Genomic DNA, 20149 nt, shown 5'->3' with positions numbered 1-20149 from the left:
GAGAAGAGAAAGAATAGTTTTTATGTCAGTGACATTTGTTTTTAAGAGTCATCACAGAATTTCTTTCCTTGAGATTAGCCTTACGCTGTGTTTAAGATTCTATTCAAATGAATTTGCCTTTCCAGAGTATATTCTCAATGAAAAGGGACATGATGCCTGGCATACAGTGGGCAGTCAAGAAATATCTGTTCAATAAACAAATGTATCCAGAAGCCAGAAAAAGCCAGGATACAACTTCAACTTCACACGTGAAGCTACCACTTCTCTCCCTGTCTGATGTATAATGGAATAAAGAATGTAACACACAATAGATCACACAGTTATAAACAAATGAATAAACTTGAAAGTTAGAGGCACCTTAATCATCAGTTCTCTTCGGTCATCCAATTTGAGTTCAATAGGTTTTTTCACAATAAATAAATTAGTAACTCTGGAGAGAACTCTGGCATCTATTGAAGGGCGCTTGGTGTCAGACCCCTCTTCCCTTGTGAGGTGAGATGCTAAGAGCTTTAATGCCAGCACCCGGACCCTGCAGAAACAAAGTCTTTAAGTCAATATTTTGTAACATAAACTGAATATAAACGGCTAAAAAAAAAAAAGTATAGAAATTAGAAAGGTCCATAATCCAAAGAATTATTACAAATCAACACAAGTATCAGCTATGCTTATGCTTCCTTTGTGGCTTAGATGGTAAAGAATCTGTTTGCAGTGCTGGAGACACAGGTTTGATCCCTGGGTTGGGACGATCCCCTGGAGAAGGAAATGGATACTCACTCTGGTACTCTTGCCTGGAGAATTCCATTGACAAAGGAGCCTGGCAGGCTACAGTCCATGGGGTCACAAAGAGCAGACATGACTGAGTGACCAACACTTTCACTTTTTCATTTTCTACTATACTGAAATTATGAATGACATTTTACTTTTTCTATTAAAGTACTCACTGTATATCTACAATTATTCCTGCATTTTACATTTATAAATAGACAGAAGAAATAAAGAATAACTGATAATTACAAGAGAAGATGCAGACTCACTGTGACTGCAAACTTCACAGTCAATACTGCCTCAACTCCAAATTAAAAATTAAAAATCCTGACTCCAGCCTCCATGTCAAGTGATCTATCTCAATCATGAAAACTATCACAGACGCAAGAACACAGTCCAGACAACAGGTCGAACCTCCAGGAGAGTAATCATGTTAATAGCTAAAGTGAGATACTCGGAGTGAAATAGATCCCCTCAAATATGAAAATGCAAATACTTCTAGCTCCCATCAAAACTCTATTTTATCTGGACTTGATTAGCTTTAAAGCCAGTTGAGTGCAAAGGCAGAAGATTTCAAGAAAAGGCTGGCTGCTGCACACTATTAGTTGAGTTCAGTTCAGTCGCTCAGTTGTGTCCGACTCTTTGCGACCCCATGAACCACAGCATGCCAGGCCTCCCTGTCCATCACCAACTGAAATGCAAAACTAGAATCATCAAGTTGACAAGCAACAATGAGCTGGAGGATACTGAGACAGGTTCTCGAACTACATGGACACCGGGACATTCTAAGCGGTAATCCGAGTTCCAGGTTTCAGGTTGCACATGGAAGACTACAGTTAAAACCTGCACACCCGCGCAGGCCTCCCTACAACAGCAAGCCTGTTTTCCGTCACCCTGAAGTCCCCGTCACTGATCTCGCTTTGTTACAATTAGTAATGAAGTATGACTGATACAATCTCTCTTCTGTTACATGCCCAGTTCCAGACAGGCCGTGTCATGTCTGTGTTGTGTGCTGCCAGGTTACAGCCGACCACGGTCCCCAGTTCAGTTCAGTTCAGTCGCTCAGTCGTTTCCGACTCTCTTTGCGACCCCATGAATCGCAGCACGCCAGGCCTCCCTGTCCATCACCAACTCCAGGAGTTCACTCAGACTCACGTCCATCGAGTCAGTGATGCCATCAAGTCATCTCATCCTCTGTCGTCCCCTTCTCCTCCTGCCCCCAATCCCTCCCAGCATCAGAGTCTTTTCAACTCTTTGCATGAGGTGGCCAAAGTACTGGAGTTTCAGCTTTAGCATCATTCCCTCCAAAGAAATCCCAGGGCTGATCTCCTTCAGAATGGACTGGTTGGATTTCCTTGCAGTCCAAGGGACTCTCAAGAGTCTTCTCTGACACCACAATTCAAAAGCATCAATTCTTCAGTGCTCAGCTTTCTTCACAGTCCAACTCTCACATTCATACATGACCACTGGAAAAACCATAGCCTTGACTAGATGGACCTTTGTTGGCAAAGTAATGTCTCTGCTTTTCAATATGCTATCTAGGTTGGTCATAACTTTTCTTCCAAGGAGTGTCTTTTATTTTTTTTTAATTTTATTTTATTTAACTTTACAATATTGTATTGGTTTTGCCATATATCAAAATGAATCTGCCACAGGTATACATGTGTCTTTTAATTTCATGGCTGCAATCACCATCTGCAGTGATTTTGGAGCCCAAAAAAATAAAGTCTGACGTTGTTTCCCAAGTGCTTCCCAAATCAACAGAAAGCAGGAATTTACTGTATTATGAGCAGGTACCATCTTTGAAGGGCAAATATTTGCTCCAGATGGTGTGGGAAGTCAGGCAAAGCTCCCTTTCCCCTCTGCCGTGTCACCCACATGACACTCTTCTTTTGGGCCCATGCTCTGCATTAGTGTCTGGGGTCACTGGTGCAGGGGCAGCCACCACCCCCAGGGAAAAGGCTAGCAGGGAACACGGCAAGCATGGACTTAGGCATCTCTTCCTCTGGAGATAAACTTCACATTTTCTTAGGTTTAGCAAGAGCACCAGAATCCGATTATTTCCCTACACTTGTTTCTTTCAACGAATATATTTTGAGCATATTTATCCCCAAGGTGGTCAATGAAGGTCTGAGGATGTAAAGATTAGCCAGTGGACAGCGTTCCTGCCGAATGGAGTTTATGGTCTGATGAGATGAGAGAGGATTAGTCAAATAATGAAAACAATTACACACTGATTTACACTGCTTTAGGCTGTGTGTAACTGAGAATTACCTTACCCAAACCCTTGGCTCCTGGGAGGGGATCTCTAAGCCCCTAGAACGTCCTGCCTGAGAACAGTGTTTCTGTTTACCTGGAGACTTTGGGCCAGGAAAGGCAATCCGGAAACAAACATCTGTTTTGCTAAATCACCAAATTTGAGGAAGGGAGTACTAAATGAGCACAGTAGTAATAAAGACACTGACTAGGGAGCACTTGCAGAAGCCCAATCCCGAGGAGCACACGCACAGTAACCCCATCTGCCCCACCGGCTCCAGCATCACCCACAGGTTCCTCTCTGCACAATACACATGCTCTTACAATGTCCCTATTTTCCTCCTTCCATTCTCTTATCATTTTACTTTATTTCATCTACTTCCTTATTTTGTCGTCTGACTGCCTGTTTACAAAGAAGCCACTGTATCATCCTAACTAGGTAAGGTGAAAACAAAATTACCCATCGTCAAGAGAACGTCTGTCTGTGTCCCCCAGCCTTTCCAGCTGGTCCTTTCTCGTCATCACTGCTGATCCATCTGGACATTTAAGTGTTTTTTCTCTTCTTGGTGAGAGAAAATCTAACCCCTGCTACACCGAGAGAGTAATAGTAGATTCATGCTGCACTGACCAAGAAGGAAGAAAGACAATCCTTCTCTCCTCCTCTTTTAGTTAAAATGACACATGAATGGTGGAGGAAAGGGCACTTCTTCAGTTTGCCTAGTAAGAGGACAAGCTAAACAAGATGAAAATATATCCACACATTGGTAAGCTCCAGGAGCTGGTGATGGACAGGGAAGCCTGGCATGACGCAACCCATGGGGTTGCAGAGTCAGACACATCTGAGCGGCTGAACAGCAACAACAGACCCTGATATGTGAGGCAACTGGTCCACCACACTTTCATGAAAAAATTTAGTTTTCAGAAAAAATATTTCATTGGAGAAGTTTCACTCCAGGAGGCTAACAATTTCTAAAGAGAGAAGACAGTGCAAACACTCTACGGTTCCTGCCATCTGCTTCTGTGCCCCGCTCTACCCCGCGTGCAGCAGTGCTGTGACCAGCAGTGAGTGCGGTGGGGCCACAACACGGGCGGGCCTAGCGGCGAGGCTGGAGGAGGATGGGGCACCAAGGAAAGCGTCCACAAGACCACTCACGGGGCCCTCTGATAAAAGAAGCACTCTCCCTGACCTTCTCTGGTTCCACATGGATTCACTCATTTCCCAGAACGCTCCCATGGCCTCGCACACTCAGAGGACCTGCTCTACTTACGAGGGCTTCTTCACCAGCAGGAGCCGCAGCATGGACTTCAGCCGGGTGGCAGAGGGGAGCACCCCTTCATCGGTCTCTGGACTCTCTCTGCTGAGGTGGAGGATGCAGTTCCCCAGAGGGTCTTCAGTGTCGGCGTAGCCCTAACAGATTTCATCAAGAGGCAAGTTATGATTTGACTGTATACATAACATGCTGCTTGATTCTTTACCTTGAGAGAATAAGAAACTCTGCTGACCTGTCAGGCAACTCACAAATTTCTTTCAATTCAGTTGAATAAGGACTTTTCTTAAAATAACCAACATGAAGTAAGAAGCCTGCATTCAACTGTATTTAAAAAATAATACTGGAGAACTTCAGCAAAATGTGCCAACCCTCCTGACACGTGCTAATTTTTCTCCAGGAGTCGAGCTGTGGGGCTGCCCTGGATGGGGCCCCTGCAGATCTTCAGAGCTGCCCCCGCACCCCCCACCCCGCACACACAGCGGGAGCGCCTGCAAAGACGGGAGCAGTCTTGCACTGGCCGGAGGTCCCAGCTCTGTCTTCTGAAGGACCACTCCCATGAGGGTGGGCCTTTCCCATCTTCCCCACCTTCCCATCCAAGGGAGGGGGGCCCTGCATGCCCCTCACTCCTTTACCTGACCCCAGAAGGGCTGCTTACAAAGCTGGCTCTCTGAGAGCTCAGTAATCAACCTATCACGCTAATCCATACATAAACAGGTAGAATCCACGAAGCCAGTTTCATTCTATCAAGTCTGCTTGAAAAGCATGGTTAGCTTTGCCTATAAGCCTTTACATGAGGCTGAGCTCTATTTTTCACAGTCGGTGCTGAAGGCCAGTGCCTCACTTCTTAACCTCACACCCAGACACACAGCACCCCAGCATCTCGTCTCCCTGACGGCACGCGTTTCAATCAGTCACGCTCACTGACCAGAAACGGTGGCCCAGGTGGGTGAGCACAGTGTACCTGTAGCACGGGGATGACGGGGCACAGGGACTCGATGAACTTGTTCCAGGTCGGCGCCGACACCCTCAGTCGGCCCTGCAGCAGGTGCACCAGGATGGCCTTGGCTGCAGCGCTCACCTGCCCAACAACACGGACATCAGTCCAGTGAGGTGGCCGCCAAGTCATCTTACGTACCTGGGACGCTCCATGCGCAGTCTGGAAAGCTGCTACAGTCAGCAGCTCTTCCTTCACAGTTCCTGTTTCCACAGCATCATCTTACATTCTGTTCTCAACCAGTTTTTCCCCCTTTAATGGTTTCTCTTCTTATCTTTAAAGTACACTTTTCCATTGAATAAAAATGTTTTTTATGGAAATACTCTTACTATAACTACTGCATCATTCCTATACCTTACATGAAAAACTTAGTTTGATCTGAGTTCTCTGAGAACAAGGATGTCCTGTATTTTGAGCCTCATTTTTAACATTTTTTTAACAACAATTTAACTGAACCCACACATTAAAGACAAGTTTCTTTTTACTTTCTCATCCTACTGTCTTGTTACATTAGAATATTACCTTGATTTAGCTGAATATCTACGAAATTACTCTCTTGTATTGACACTTCCTCTTAACATGCCATACCTCATTTTTGGGGTCTTGAATGCCAAATGCAGAGATTTCATACAGAACTTTTGGGTGAAGTAGAAAATGAATTCCATTACAAAGGGAAGACACAGGTTTACTGATATTATGGATGCCTAAACATTCCTGCAAAATAATACAAAAAGTTTTTAAAAATCAGTGACACTGATTTTTCCAAAGGATTCCTCTTTCTTCTCTTTATAATTCAAATCCAATTTTAGTACTTAAGTCACTAAAATTTTTCTTTTAACTGGTAGGAGATAAAGATTCTCCTGACAAGTTTTGAGTTTGCATGACACACCTATCACAAAGTTATACTGCAATGAAACTGAAGAACAGCAGAGATAAGGAAAAGATCTTAAAAGCTGGTAGAGAGAAAAAAAATACAAAGAAATTATAATTTAACTGACAACAGACTTCTCAAAAATGATAGAAGCCTAACAAGAGCAAACGAGTATTGGAAAAGTGCTAAGAAAAAATAGCAGTCAATCTACAATTCTATACTCAGCTAATCAATCATTCAGGAGTAAGATAAAATCAAGACATTTTCAAACATGCACTATCAGTTACAGACAGTTATTGAAAATACTGAAAAACTTAATTTCAGTAAAAAGTAGACCAAACCTAAATACTTAACTATAAATAGAAGAAAATACATTCAAAGTAAAGAGCAGTTAAGATGAATGAACGAGGTAGATTAAATGAAAAGAACAGGCCATAAAAACGTGTACAGCATGAAATTATTTACTTTAAAAAGGCAGAAACAATAATATATATGATTTATAGAGACATGTATGTAAAACACACAGATGGGAAGGATAAACACCAACTTTTAAGAATGGTTATATTGGTGGCAAAAGGAAAGAAGCCTCAGTTGTAACTAATATTTTTATTTCCCTGAAAAAAAATGATAAGTAAAAATGGCAAAACCTATACATTATACCTAGATAGTACTTACAGAAGTATTGAATACAAGAGGACATTTTCAAGAGTACATGGGAACATAGGTATTTTTCTATATTGTCCTTTGTACAGTGTTCTTTTCAATATCAAAATAGTTAATATTTATGTACTGGTGCTGCTGCTGCTGCTGCTGCTAAGTCGCTTCAGTCGTGTCTGACTCTGTGCGACCCCATAGACGGCAGCCCACCAGGCTCCCCTGTCACTGGGATTCTCCAGGCAAGAACACTACTCTATCCTAAAATATTTTATAATTTAAAAATATAGGAAATATTTGTTTCAAAAGAAAAGAAAAATATTACTAAGAAAACAGATCTGAAACTATAAAATTTAAGCTGTAATAACCTAAAACTTTTCCTGTGCATAGAAATCACTTTGAATACTTGATAGAAGTCAACTTTCGCTTATAATTTTTCCGTCATTAAGTAACACAACATAAATGTAATTCTTAATAAAACTTCTAATAAAGCGATTCAGATGCTAGACTTACCAAGTTTGCAGTTACAGAATTTAATAGTATAAAGTTTTTAGAGTTGACTAACAATTTTTGGGGGCTTCCCAGGAGGGCGCTAGTGGTAAAGAACCTGCCTGCCAATGCAGGAGACTTAAGAGACATGGGTTCAATCCTTGGGTCAGGAAGATCTCCTGGAGGGCACAGTAATCCAATCCAGTATTCTTGCCTGGAGAATCCCAAGGACAGAGGAGCCTGGTGGGCTATGGTCCATAGGGTTGCAAAGAGTCAGACATGACTGAAGTGACTTAGTGCACGCGCGTGCGCGCGCACACACACACACACACACACACACACACACAGCACGCATGCAATAATATAAATTTTTTAGAGTTGACTAATAATTACCATTTATTTTTATGGTAATAATTCTTAGTTTTAGTGTTATAATAAAAGAATCCACTGTTAATGCTCCCCTCCCCACAAAAACCAAACAACCTACCTTAACAATTTCCAGACAGCAGTGGTAAGTTTCAACTTTCACTTGTAGCAAAGGGTGAGACAACATCCGCAGAAACACCTTCTGACTTTCTCCTTGTAGTAAAGGACTGGCCTGCACGGATTTCCAGCTGGTAGGAAGGTAAACATTCAAGACATCTAAGGCAAATAAATTACTAAACATGACATTGAAAAGCACAGTGAACAGGATTTCTTTCCACTCCAATTCCTCCACCTGGGGTCTTCTTTAACCAACCTAGAATTAATATTTAGCCAAGACTACTTGTTTTAAGTAAACTTAAAACAAAGTTGGGCTTCCCAGGTGGCTCAGTGGTAAAAGAATCCACCTACCAATGCAGAAGACATGGGAGATGAGAGTTCGATCCCTGGGTTGGGAAGATTCCCTGGAGAAGGAAATGGCAACCCACTCTAGTATTCTTGCCTGGGAAATCCCATGCTTAGAGGAGCCTGATAGGCTACAGTGCATGCAGGTAGCAAAGAGTCAGACACGATTGAAGTAACAGCACATGACTTGCTTTAAGAAAGAGAATATTCTCTCTTAAAGAGTACAAAAAAAAAGTCTCTAGAAAATTATATTTAGAATGTAAAATGGTACAGCCATTATGGAAAACAGTACGGAAGTTCCTCAAAAAACTAAAACTAGAACTACTGTATGAGCCAGCAGTCCCACTGTTAAGTATGTAACCAAAGGGAATGACATTGGTTTCTCAAAGAGATATCTGCAGTCCCATGCTCACTCTAGAATTATTCACAATAGCCAATACATGAAAATAATCAGTGTTTAAATATATACAATGGAATACTGCTGTTGTTTACTTCCTAAGTCAAGTCCAGCTCTTTGCAACCCCATGGACTGTGGCCCGCCAGGCTCCTCTATCCATGGGGTCTCTAGGCAAGGATACTGGAGTGGGTTTCCATTTCCTTCTCTACGAGGTCTTCCTGACCCAGAGATTGAACCTGTGTCTCCTGCAATGTCAAGCAGATTCTTTACCACTGAGCCACCAGTGAAGCCCCATAATGGAATACCATTCAGCCTGGAAAAGGAAGGAAATCCTATCACTTGTGACAATACAGATGAAGCTGAACGACATGCTAAGTGACATGGGCCAAGACAGAAAAACAAATACTATATGATCTGACCTATATGTGGAATCTACAAAAGTCAACTCATAGCAGCAGAATGTAGAACTGGTGATTGCCAGGGACCGGATGAAATGCAGAGATGTGGGTCAAAGGACACAAGGTTTCAGTTACACAGGGCAGGTAAGTTCTGGGGACCATGGTTAATAATGCTGTCTTGTACACTTGATATGTAGTAAGAGTAAACCTTCAATGTAGTTCTCACCAGATAATTATGTGAGGTGACTGACTTGACAGAGCAGGAGAGGGACAGAAAAATAAATTCCATATTTAATGGATATTTATCACTATGGAGTTTACTCTATCCAAAAGCAATGAAAATACTAGGTTTTAAAGCAAACTCTGCTCCAACGTCCCCAAAATAAGTTAATCAATGCACTATGCTTTCCAAAAATCTATATAAAAGATAGGAATAATGAAACTTACATTTAAAAAACCCTCAATTCAAGTTATTAATTACAATGTTAAAGATATATTAACAAATTTGAACACTTATTTGGAAAGACATCAAAAAGTGTAAAAATCTAAGGATAATTAATGTTGATTACAAACATGACATTTCTAGTTTACTGCTGAAGAAAACATTTAACTGTCTAATGCAGCTATACACCCACAGTTTAAAAATCAGAACATATAATAGCAATTTAAACGAAAAAATAACCAGACTGAAAGCCAGTTTCATTTTATTGTCCCTAAACTTACACACACACACACACACCATATAATAATATAATCATATTAAGAACAATAATTACATTTTTGAACAAATGGAGATGATTTCCTTTATTAGGGGGAAATGCTGATGGTAGGAAAAGCTACGTAAGGCTTGATCTGCCAGCTCCACTAACTCTGAGAGATTCTTTTCTCCCTAAAAAAGACGCAGAATGCAACAGTAAATGTCAAGGTCATACACAGTAAGATTCTCAACAGCTAACAAAGCAGCTTCAAGAAACTGGATCATCCAGAGGCCCTGAGCCTGTTCACATCTGCTTAAGTCAACCATCTCCACAAGCAGACCAAAAAGGTCAGCCTCAGAGGAAAAATGCGGAGAGAATGCCCAACTCAACACCACCTGAGACTTCATTCTATTTACCTCTGAGTGGCATGTTCCTTGACGGCTCGATTGTGCCCTTGTCTCCCTATTAACTGCAGCTCAAGGCAGGACCCGTGTATTTTAAGATCTACCTCCCGCTTCTAACATCCTGACAGGTTCTAGGAAAACAGGGTACAATCAATACATGTGTGATTAACTAGCCATGCAAAATGCCACAGGAATAATTCAACTAAACAGCAATTCAAAATTCTGTCATGGAGGAAACAAGATATAGTGGCATAAAGATGAAGGGAAAAGAAAATAAAAATAAACAATAATTGGTAAATAAGGAAAATTTAAAGTATGAGGTTCCCAAAAAGTCCACTGTAGGGGCCAAAAGGAGTAACAATTTTGCTCCTAATTTTTCAAAATCTTCAGGACCCATTTTGATATTTCAGACAGTAAACAACTATTGAAGCAATGTCTATTTTAAGACTCATTAACGCTTTCATTTGGAGAAGGCAATGGCACCCCACTCCAGTACTCTTGCCTGGAAAATCCCATGGACGGAGGGGCCTGGTAGGCTGCAGTCCATGGGGTCGCTAAGAGTCGGACACGACTGAGCGACTTCACTTTCACTTTTCACTTTCATGCATTGGAGGAGGAAATGGCAGCCCACTCCAGTGTTCTTGCCTGGAGAATCCCAGGGACGGGGGAGCCTGGTGGGCTGCCGTCTATGGGGTAGCACAGAGTTGGACACAACTGAAGTGACTTAGCATAGCAACGCTTTCATTTAGAAAGTGCTACTTTTATTTATGTTATTTAGATAACATACTAAATAATATCCTAAAAGGGATAAGTAACAATACATAATTACTACTGTAACAGGGTACCGAAAGTAGACCTTCTACCTTAAAATGCTGTTCATAATTTTATTTAACAAAAGAACAAGCTCTTTATATAAATAAAGATCTATAAAATATTAAGGGAAAAATATGTCTACAAATAAGCACTAAATTTTCCCTTCTAATTCTGTTTATGTCACCTGTCACACTGTTCACACACACTAAACCACTTCAAAGAGGAACTCAATCTAATAAAGATATTGATTATAATTGTTTTAAAAAATACCACTGGTCTCATAAAAATACACCATTCATTAATCAAATCTTCATTTTATTTTATATAAATCGTATCCTTAATCTTGTAATTGGGCCATTAAGTAATAATGAATCCTACCCCGAAGAATTCAATTGTTAAATGTCCATCAGTTTGAAAACTATAGGTTGAATTTTCTAAACATTTTATCAAAGGAATTTTAAAGAGACGTTAACAAAACTTTTTACCTCCTTCCCAACATCAGACAGGAAGTTACAGGTACACTCAATTGAATAAGCAGCCTCTGCAGTTCGTTTATAAATACTGTAGTTTTCAGAATTCAGCTGTTCCAAATAGGCCACAACAGCTTCGTGAATGTTTGGATATTCCAAAGAAACAGGCATGTCCAAAGAAATAAAAAATAACGCTGCTGACACAGGCTCCGGTAAAAAGCGGCTTGCCTTGATAAATTAAAAAAAAAAAAATTAACCATTGTCAGATAAATACAGTAAACTATAATCTTAATGCACTTCGACTTTTTTTTTAGTAATTTTCTATCACAAAATCCATGCTTTTCCAAAGAAAATTCTATCCCCCAAGACTTAATTTACCTCTACACTTTTGTTCAATGCAGTTTTTTCTAAGCCCAAAATATCCCAAGTCCAAATTTCAACTCCTTTCCAAAGCCTGGGGTCCGGGATACCTCCCCTTCCCCACAGCAACCCTTAGCATTCCTCTCCCCGGAGCCCACACTTTGTTCATGCTGAACAGAAGAGAGCTGAAGAGAAGGCACCAGGCCTCTCTCTCTAAGTATCCCGTGCAGGCGCACACAGATGGTCAGGAAAAAATGCAGTAAACCCCTGAGGAGACAGCCCAGGGCTTATTAACTACACACTGAATTGAATAACCCTAAATTAAGGACTTCCCCAGTGGCTCAGATGGTAAAGCATCTGCCTACCATGCGAGAGACCTGGGTTCAATCCTTGTGTTAGGAAGATCCCCTGGAGAAGGAAATGGCACCCCACTCCAGTTTTCTTGCCTGGAGACTCCCATGGACAGAGGAACTTGGTAGGCTACAGTCCATGGGGTCGCAAAGAGTCAGACACGACTGAGCTTAAAGATAAATCAAGTATAACTATACACTGATTTGAACAGAAATTAATTTCTATTTGGTTTTGTGTTTTAGAAGAGAAAGGAGAAATTCAACATAATATTTAATACAGTTCTAGAACACTCACAAAAAATTGACCTTTAATTAGTATAAAATAAAGGGGCCCATTTTATAACTTAATTGATTTAAAACTAAGAAATCCCTGTTAGATTTTTTCTTTTAATGATTCTAGCTTTGTGATAGGATTCTATGCATCAACTAATGAAAAGAACTGAAAACTCAACATTCAGAGAAAACCATTTGAGAAGAGCTCAAGAGTACTATGCTGCCTTTATTTTAGCAGGTTTGGTCATAATATTTTCATGGATAACATATTTTAAGGATAATTATTAACTGTCTGAAGGCCTAAGAGCTAAATCAGCTAAACAATGCTTTTACATGAAATAAAGTTGCCAAATGAAAGTCAAAAACTAAAGGAATCAAAATTTTATGTTACTGAGCATGGAAAAAAAAAAAAAAAAACTATTAAGATAGCAGCCATTACAAAGTCAAGAGAAATTTCTCTTATTCTGTGAAGAACACTCCTAATGGAAAGAGAAAGAAACTAAATTACCTCTTGACTAATTATTTGCTCCCTTGGCTAACGCTCCTTGAGCCCCCACTGTGCGCGGGCACCATTTCAGCTCCTAGGGACACAGCGGAAGAGACAGAACCTCTGCCCTCACAAAGTTAACATTCCAGCGGAGAAAGCAAAGAGTAAGCCACACTTGTCAGGTACGGCTGGGAGTGCTGAGAAAATTCTAAAAACAGGAGACAGGAAGGATGGACAGGGACCAAGGAGCGACAGGAGGGGGCGCAGAGGAAGGACTCTGACAAGGCAACATGTAAGTGGAGACCTGGGAGTCAGGAGCCACATGGACATCTGAGGGAAAAGCAGTCACAGCGCAGGGAACAGCAAGTATAAAGGCTCAGACATGGAGCATCTTTGGCAGCAAGCAGGCCAGTGGAGCTAGCGCGGGGCGATGGCCTCCGGGGGCAGTGGTGCCAGATCAGGGAAGGCTTCAGATCATCAAAAGGACTTGTCCTCCAAGGGGGCACTGGAAGGTTTCGGGCAAACATCATGATCAGTCCAAACGAACAGGTGGAAAAGGGCAATGGTGGAAGCTGAGAGACCAAGGAGGAGGTCACTGCAACAACCCAGGCAAGACGGAATGGCGGCTTCAACTCAGGCAGTAGCAGTGGGAGTGGTGAGAATTACTCAGGTTCTGGACCGATGATCAAAGGAAAAAGACACTTTGTCCAGGGATTGGACCTAAGTGTATGAAAGACAGGAATCAAGGATGCCTGTAAGGTTTTCTCATGATCAACTACCAACTAGAATGAAAGTGTCCTTTACTGAGATGGGAAGACCACAGGGAGAACACACTTGGGAAGGAAGCAAAGAACTAGGCTTGGGACCTGTTAAGCTGGAGATATGAACGGTCAAGGGAAGATGTAAGAAGGATATAGGATATACATAGGACTTTGGGGTTCAGACGACACATGTGGTCTGGAAATATAAGTTTGGGAGGTGTCCCCAAATAAATGGCATTTAAAGACTCAAAATGGGATGACATTTCATGAGGGGCATAGCCAGTCTTGGGATTCTGCCTCTTTAAGAGGTTAGGAAGACAGAGAGGAATTAGCAAAAAAGACTGAGTGAGGTGGGCACTGCGCTGAGATAGTAAATCCTAGTGGATCAACTCCAAAGACGCTGTGTTCTAGTTTAAAAGAGCTTTCTCTGACTTTAGGCACAAAAATATAAATAGCTGACGTGACGATTAAACAAGTAGAAAATGTGGTATATCCCACTCAATAAATATTAATTTCCTCTCTTTCCTCTTCTCATCCATCACTCAGGAATTCTGACATTTTCATTCTACATTCCCACATCTGAAATTCATCTCAGGAACTCAGAGCACCAAAGGAAGGGCGTACATTTAATCCTCGCAAGGGCCAGAGGCTCCGTCACAGTTTACACCCCAGGCTGAAGACGGTGGTCCTCCAAGCCTTAGTCATGTGTCAGTGAGGCGGGACTAAAAGTGGAGATACTTCAGTGGAGTGCCATCACCACCACTAGGTAAAGAAGAGTCAGCAGCATTTTTTTCACCAATTGGATCTAACCAAGCATAGCATTTTTCATAAGATTACCAATGCCTCCTTTTAACCTCTAAGTGGATATTCTCCAAATTCATCTAAAAACCAGCAATTATCAATTTCAAAAAAGGTCTTCCAGGGCATTCTGTCAAAATTTTCAAATTCAGGAAATCCTTACATAGAGTCATACTATCGTTTTCCAACTTCCAATTACACATTTGGTAAGTGGCAACTCAAATATTTAAAAGCTACTTTCAGTGTAGAAAGTTTCAGAGTTCAGATTCAAGTTCAGTTTCTGGTGGGCTAGCAACAGGCAGAGGCAGCAAAACCTTGTATTTTTATCAATTAAAGGACAATTTTAACAGCAATAGAAGAGCAGTTTTGTTTAAATTTCACTTTAAAGTTCTCAAAGCAATTATAACCATCTATAAGCTGATACTTTTATTATAATCTCTTCATTGACCCATTTACTGCTCTAATGAAGTTCCAAGCTATATTTTTAAAAGAGCTACCAAAAATTGCAGATATTGATTTGCCTTCAAAAACAAGAAAAGTAAGTATCTGAAGAAAAAAAAAAAGTCATGGAGAGTTGACTTTATATTATTCTATTCAAATAAAATAAATTACTGATTTGTATTTTAATTAATAAGCATATAGATGAAAAACATCTATAATCAAAAAAGCAAAAATTAAGCTCTATGGTACAACTAACAAGTAACTTTTCCAACAACATTCAACATATAGAATGTTGAATCTGGTAATACCTAATAAGTTATTGTAGCACTACTAAGTTTTCAGTTATATGATATTATTATGTAAAGTGAGACACCTATATTTTAAATACAATTCCAGTCCTTTATGACTAAAATCCTTCAAATTATGTTTATGCTTTGGAATTTATTAAATTAAAAGATGCTTGCTCCTTGGAAGAAAAGTTATGACAAACCTAGACACCATATTAAAAAGCAGAGACATCATTTTGCCGACAAAGGTACATACAATCAAAGCTAAGACTTTTCCAGTAGTCATGTACAGATGTGAATGTTGACCATAAAGAAGGCTGAGTGCTGAAGAATTGACACTTATGAACTGTGGTGCTGGAAAAGACTCTTGAGAGTCCCTTGGATTGCAAGGAGAACAAACCAGTCCATCCTAAAGGAAATCAACCCTGAATATTCATTGGAAGGACTGATGCTGAAGCTGAAGCCCCAATACTTTGGCCACCTGATACAAAGAACCAACTCACTGGAAAAGACCCTGATCCTGGGAAAGACTGACGACAGGAGGTGAAGGGGGTAACAGAGATGGCTGAAAGGCATCCCTGACTCAATGGACATAAGTTTGAGCAAGCTCCAGAAAATGGCGAAGGACAGGGAAGCCTGGCATGCTGTAGTCCATGGGATCACAAAGAATCAGACATGACTGAGTGACTAAACAACAACAAATGCCTTGGAAAATTATCACTCTTTAACAGAGTGGTATGCTTTTCAGAAATATAATGACTAATGAATAAAAGTTGAAAATTAAAATCAACAGAAATGATGTTACTTTTCCCTAAAGCAAAATACTATATTTGAAGTTTGATGTTTTCTTTTGATTTTCCCAGATGGCCTGATAATATATTACATATATTGCATATGTGTTATTAAATGGAGTTTAGACTACATGCTCTGTAGATTCTAGGAACCAAAAGGGAAAGTACGTATTAACAAAGGACAACAAAAGACACAGGAAACAGTTCTTTAGCTACATTAACTTCTCCCATACCTTCAGCTAAGCATGATGCGACACCCTTCTTTCTGCAGTTAAGTCCACTGCACAACACTTGCATATGAGTCATTTGAGATATTTTTACTACTAACATTCAAATGCAGAGATATATCCTCCAATTAAAAGTACAGTCAATAAGGGGACTTAAAAGAAACAGTCACGCTGATTAAAATCACATTTAACATACAGTCACGTAATGGAGAAGTATTTTGTGATAAAAATTAACAACCTGCTACAAGCAACAACAAGGATGAATCTCAAAAAAACATCTTGAGTGAGTAAACACTTTGTAAGTCTATTTATATAAAGTTCAAAAACAGACAAAGTCTTCTATGGTGACAGATGTCAGAAAGGAGTTTAGCTGGGGGTGGGGGCGAGGGCAGGAGAGATAAAGGACAGGAGGGGGCAGTGAAATGCTGGCTGTGCTCTACCTCATGTTTTGGGGGGGTGGTTACTTTTTAAATAGAGATATAGTCACTTAGAATGAAGGCAAAAGGAAAAGGGGGCAGCAGAGGATGAGATGGATAGACAGCATCACCGACTCAGTGGACATGAACCTGAGCAAACTCTGGGAGACGGTGAAGGACAGGGAAGCCTGGCGTGCTACAGTCCACGCGGCTGCAGTCAGACACGACTTAGTGACCGAACAACTAGTCACTTAGTAAGAATGGACTTTTCTAAACATGCTTCACAAGAATTTTTAAAAATCACCTTAAAAAAAGAAAAAAAAAAAAGAACTTTACAAAATGAGTGCTTTTTTCTGTCAACTGGTCAAAACTAGTCAAATATGTTAAAATTAGCCATTTCTCAACTTCTGCATTTCCAGTAAAATCTCTGTACACTGTGAAATGACCAGAAGGAATTACAACAGGGACCGTAACACCCGGTAAACTACAAATAAGCCACACTACCCGCCTTACCTTTTCCACAGGGAGCAGTGTCTGCAGGAGCCGGACAGCAAACAGCGAGATGCTGACAAAGGCCATCCTGTGATGCACGACCAGCGCCTCCGGCTGCTCCAGACTGACGCTGCTTTTATGGTAGCACACGGTGTCTCCAAGGGACGCCAACACCACGAGCAGCTTCTCTTTCTGCAAACATTTAAATACCAATCAGGGGACCACAGTCAACTGCAGGGGCCAGTATGCAAACGTCATGGAGAATGACATAAAATGTTATCATTAAATAACTCAAATGTATTCCTCCCGGTAAGAATAAACAAGATTCTTTTAATGGTAGGCGAGAATAAGCAGCACACCTAAATTGTTTAAAAGCTACAAGTTTTAAGAAATTAACATGATGAACTCTAATAATAAACAAAATATAAAACCTTAAGGGACCATAAATTCCTCCTAGTTTCTCGTGCTTGATTGTTCCAACTTTGAACATTACATATAAACCTCTCATCCAGTAACTTACTGGACTTATTGTCTCCTGAACACAGTGGTAAGATTGTGGGGGAAAAGGCGCTAGTTTTAGAGATATGATCTCTGCCCTCAAAGGGATCCCAAATTTACTTAAGACATGAAACAGGCAGAGACAAATAATTTTTAAAAAATGAAATATTAAATTATATAATCTCTCTTCAGGTAACAAGGCCAATTCAGAGCAAATGTTCCACCATCATAAATTTCTAGATAGCTTACGACTCCAATAGTAGTTGTATCTTTTAAACTGAAAGGTATGCATAAAGTATGAAGAGAAAGGTAAAATTCGTTAGACAAGACCGGCAAATCGTAACAACATGCATCTATAAACGTCCTGCTAAAAGGACAGCATTAGGAGACGGGAGAAGAAAAAAACCACTGTGGTTCTCATCTCAACTTTCCATGGAAAAGATGTGAAAACTAAAATGAAAAATTATTTATATAAAGTAAACCTGTTACATGGATCATTCGATAAATCTAAAATATGGCACCAAAAAAAACCTACCTACAAGACAGAAACAGACGCACAGACAAGAGAACAGACTTGTGCTTGTCAAGGGGAAGCGAGGAAGAAAAGGGATGGAATGAGAGTCTGGGCTTGGCAGATGCAAACTATTACATTTAGAATGCATAAACAACAAGGTTTTGGTGTACAGCACAGGGAACTATATTAAATATCCTGTGATAAGCCATAATGGAAAAGATTATTGAAAAAAAGAAAGTATACATGTGTATAACAGAATTACTTTGCTGTGTAGCAAAGATTCGAACAACACTGTATATTAACTACACTTCAATTAAAAAAATTAGTGTACTGAAATATGAACAAAATCTCTAAGGTATAAATAATGAATAATTCAGAACAAAAGAATTCGATAAAGTGATAACTGTCTATTGATGAAATGTGTAATAGAGAGTAAAGACGCAACACGAATGAAGTCTTTGTGGTCTGAATAATACAAATATCAAGCAAAACCTGAAGTTGGATTTTAGGTTTTAAGTCAATCTTTTTCAACTTAATAAATTAAACAGACATAAACTTTGGTTCAGTTACCCTTCTTGAGCCCTTACTGGATACCAAGCCCCTCTCTCTAGAATCTTTCACAATCCTCGCAATTGCACTTGAACTTCAAACCAGCAACTCTTCTAACAAACCAGGAAATCTAAGTCACCAGCTCACAGCAGGTCAGGCGGGAATTTACAAGGAATGAGTAATTAAGGAGCAAAGACTGCTTTTCGTGACATTGAGTGACAGCAGTGACAGAGAGGAAAAGGGCAAAAGTTGACGAGAAGCAGCCCCAGGAGTCTGGAGTCAGCTGGCACAGGGAGGAGAGCCTCACTCCGTGAGCCTAACTTACCAGGCAAATAAGGGAAAATAAACACAACTTCCTAGGGAGGCAGAGGAGAGATGACATCCTTCAGGTCTTCTAACGTTTACAAACACTTATCAATAAATTTTTAATTTTAACAAAATATAACAATTTCAGTGAAAATATTTTATTTGTTTCAAATGAAATAAAAATTTTCAATTTATAGAGAAAAAAATTTCTTCGACTATGCTTACACAAACTGAGTTATGGAATTTCATGAGTGTTATTAGCAATATTTGGAAAGCTTTAGAGAATTTATTACACATCTTCAGGTATTCAATTACTGAACTGCTCAAATTTTTTATTTTGTTCCTTTAATGACACAACAAAAATATACCTCTGTTTTCTTTTTAAACTTTGCAAAAGTAAGGACATTAAGAAATTCTACTTAATTGTCTGCTTCTATTAATATATAGCCCAAAGGAATGAGATGTTTTTTCCTAGGGAGCATTTTTTTCCTTTTAAATAAGTAGATCAAATATAATTTCAAGCAGTACTGTTTTATTTAACATTTCTAACATACCAATTGGCTCTTGTACATCAGATTTAACCTTTAAAGTAAAAATAATTCATTGAATCATAAAAGATCAGCAGCCAAAAGTTAAAAGTGAATGACTAACTTTTACAGATAAATGTTCTGGCCAAGAAATTCAAGCTATTTTAAGAAGCAACTGATAAAACATTCTTCACACTTCTCAGGAAAAACTCACTTGTTGAAAATCTTCAATATGTGAAAATCTTCTAAAAGTACTACAAAATAGTGGGATAACCTTAAGAACTATCAGAAAACTAAGATTAAGAACTATAATCCCTATGTTATAAACAAGGAAATTGAAGGACATGAAACAATTTATTAAACCTATTGTAAAAGATTTAAATCCTTCTTCTTCTCAAGAGATTTGTGTATATAAAAAAATTGGGGGAGTTCTTCACACATGGATACTGGTATAAAGTAAACATCAGGATTTTGTTTTCCTGTTTTAACGTCTATGCACAAGGATTTCAAGCAGCCTACAGCAAAGTTTAATAAAATGTAGACAGATCGAGGTAGGTCAAAATAACATAAAGAGGAAAAAATGGTAACTCTAGGAAGCAATATATATTTTTATGACTAACAAATTTTACTTCCAATTCTCTGACGAAGGAAAAAAAAAAGGAAAAGTGAGGCATAAGTTACAAATTTACATTAATAGAAAAACAGAACACCAGTTCTGCCCAGAAAAGCAAGCTCATCAGATGATAATTTGAAAATAAAAGATA

General features: G+C 39.6%; 1 protein-coding gene across 5 annotated transcripts in view; it reads right to left on the bottom strand.

Moving 5' to 3' along the window:
* The window catches only part of RTTN (rotatin), a 121480-nt gene that overhangs the window by 83516 nt on the left and 17815 nt on the right, over positions 1-20149 (bottom strand). For all 5 annotated transcript variants that reach the window (XM_070362061.1, XM_070362060.1, XM_070362059.1 and 2 more), the window contains exons 11-18: positions 17013-17183; positions 11324-11536; positions 9700-9812; positions 7788-7914; positions 5875-6000; positions 5254-5370; positions 4290-4429; positions 358-529 (exon numbers count right to left, since the gene is read on the bottom strand). In XM_070362061.1, coding sequence (XP_070218162.1) covers positions 358-529; positions 4290-4429; positions 5254-5370; positions 5875-6000; positions 7788-7914; positions 9700-9812; positions 11324-11536; positions 17013-17183 — 1179 coding nt within the window. The remainder of the gene's footprint in view (positions 1-357; positions 530-4289; positions 4430-5253; positions 5371-5874; positions 6001-7787; positions 7915-9699; positions 9813-11323; positions 11537-17012; positions 17184-20149) is intronic.

Source organism: Bos mutus, chromosome 24 (genome assembly GCF_027580195.1).
Source record: "Bos mutus isolate GX-2022 chromosome 24, NWIPB_WYAK_1.1, whole genome shotgun sequence".
Classification (NCBI taxonomy): domain Eukaryota; kingdom Metazoa; phylum Chordata; class Mammalia; order Artiodactyla; family Bovidae; genus Bos; species Bos mutus.
This window is presented reverse-complemented; position numbering and strand designations above follow the sequence as displayed.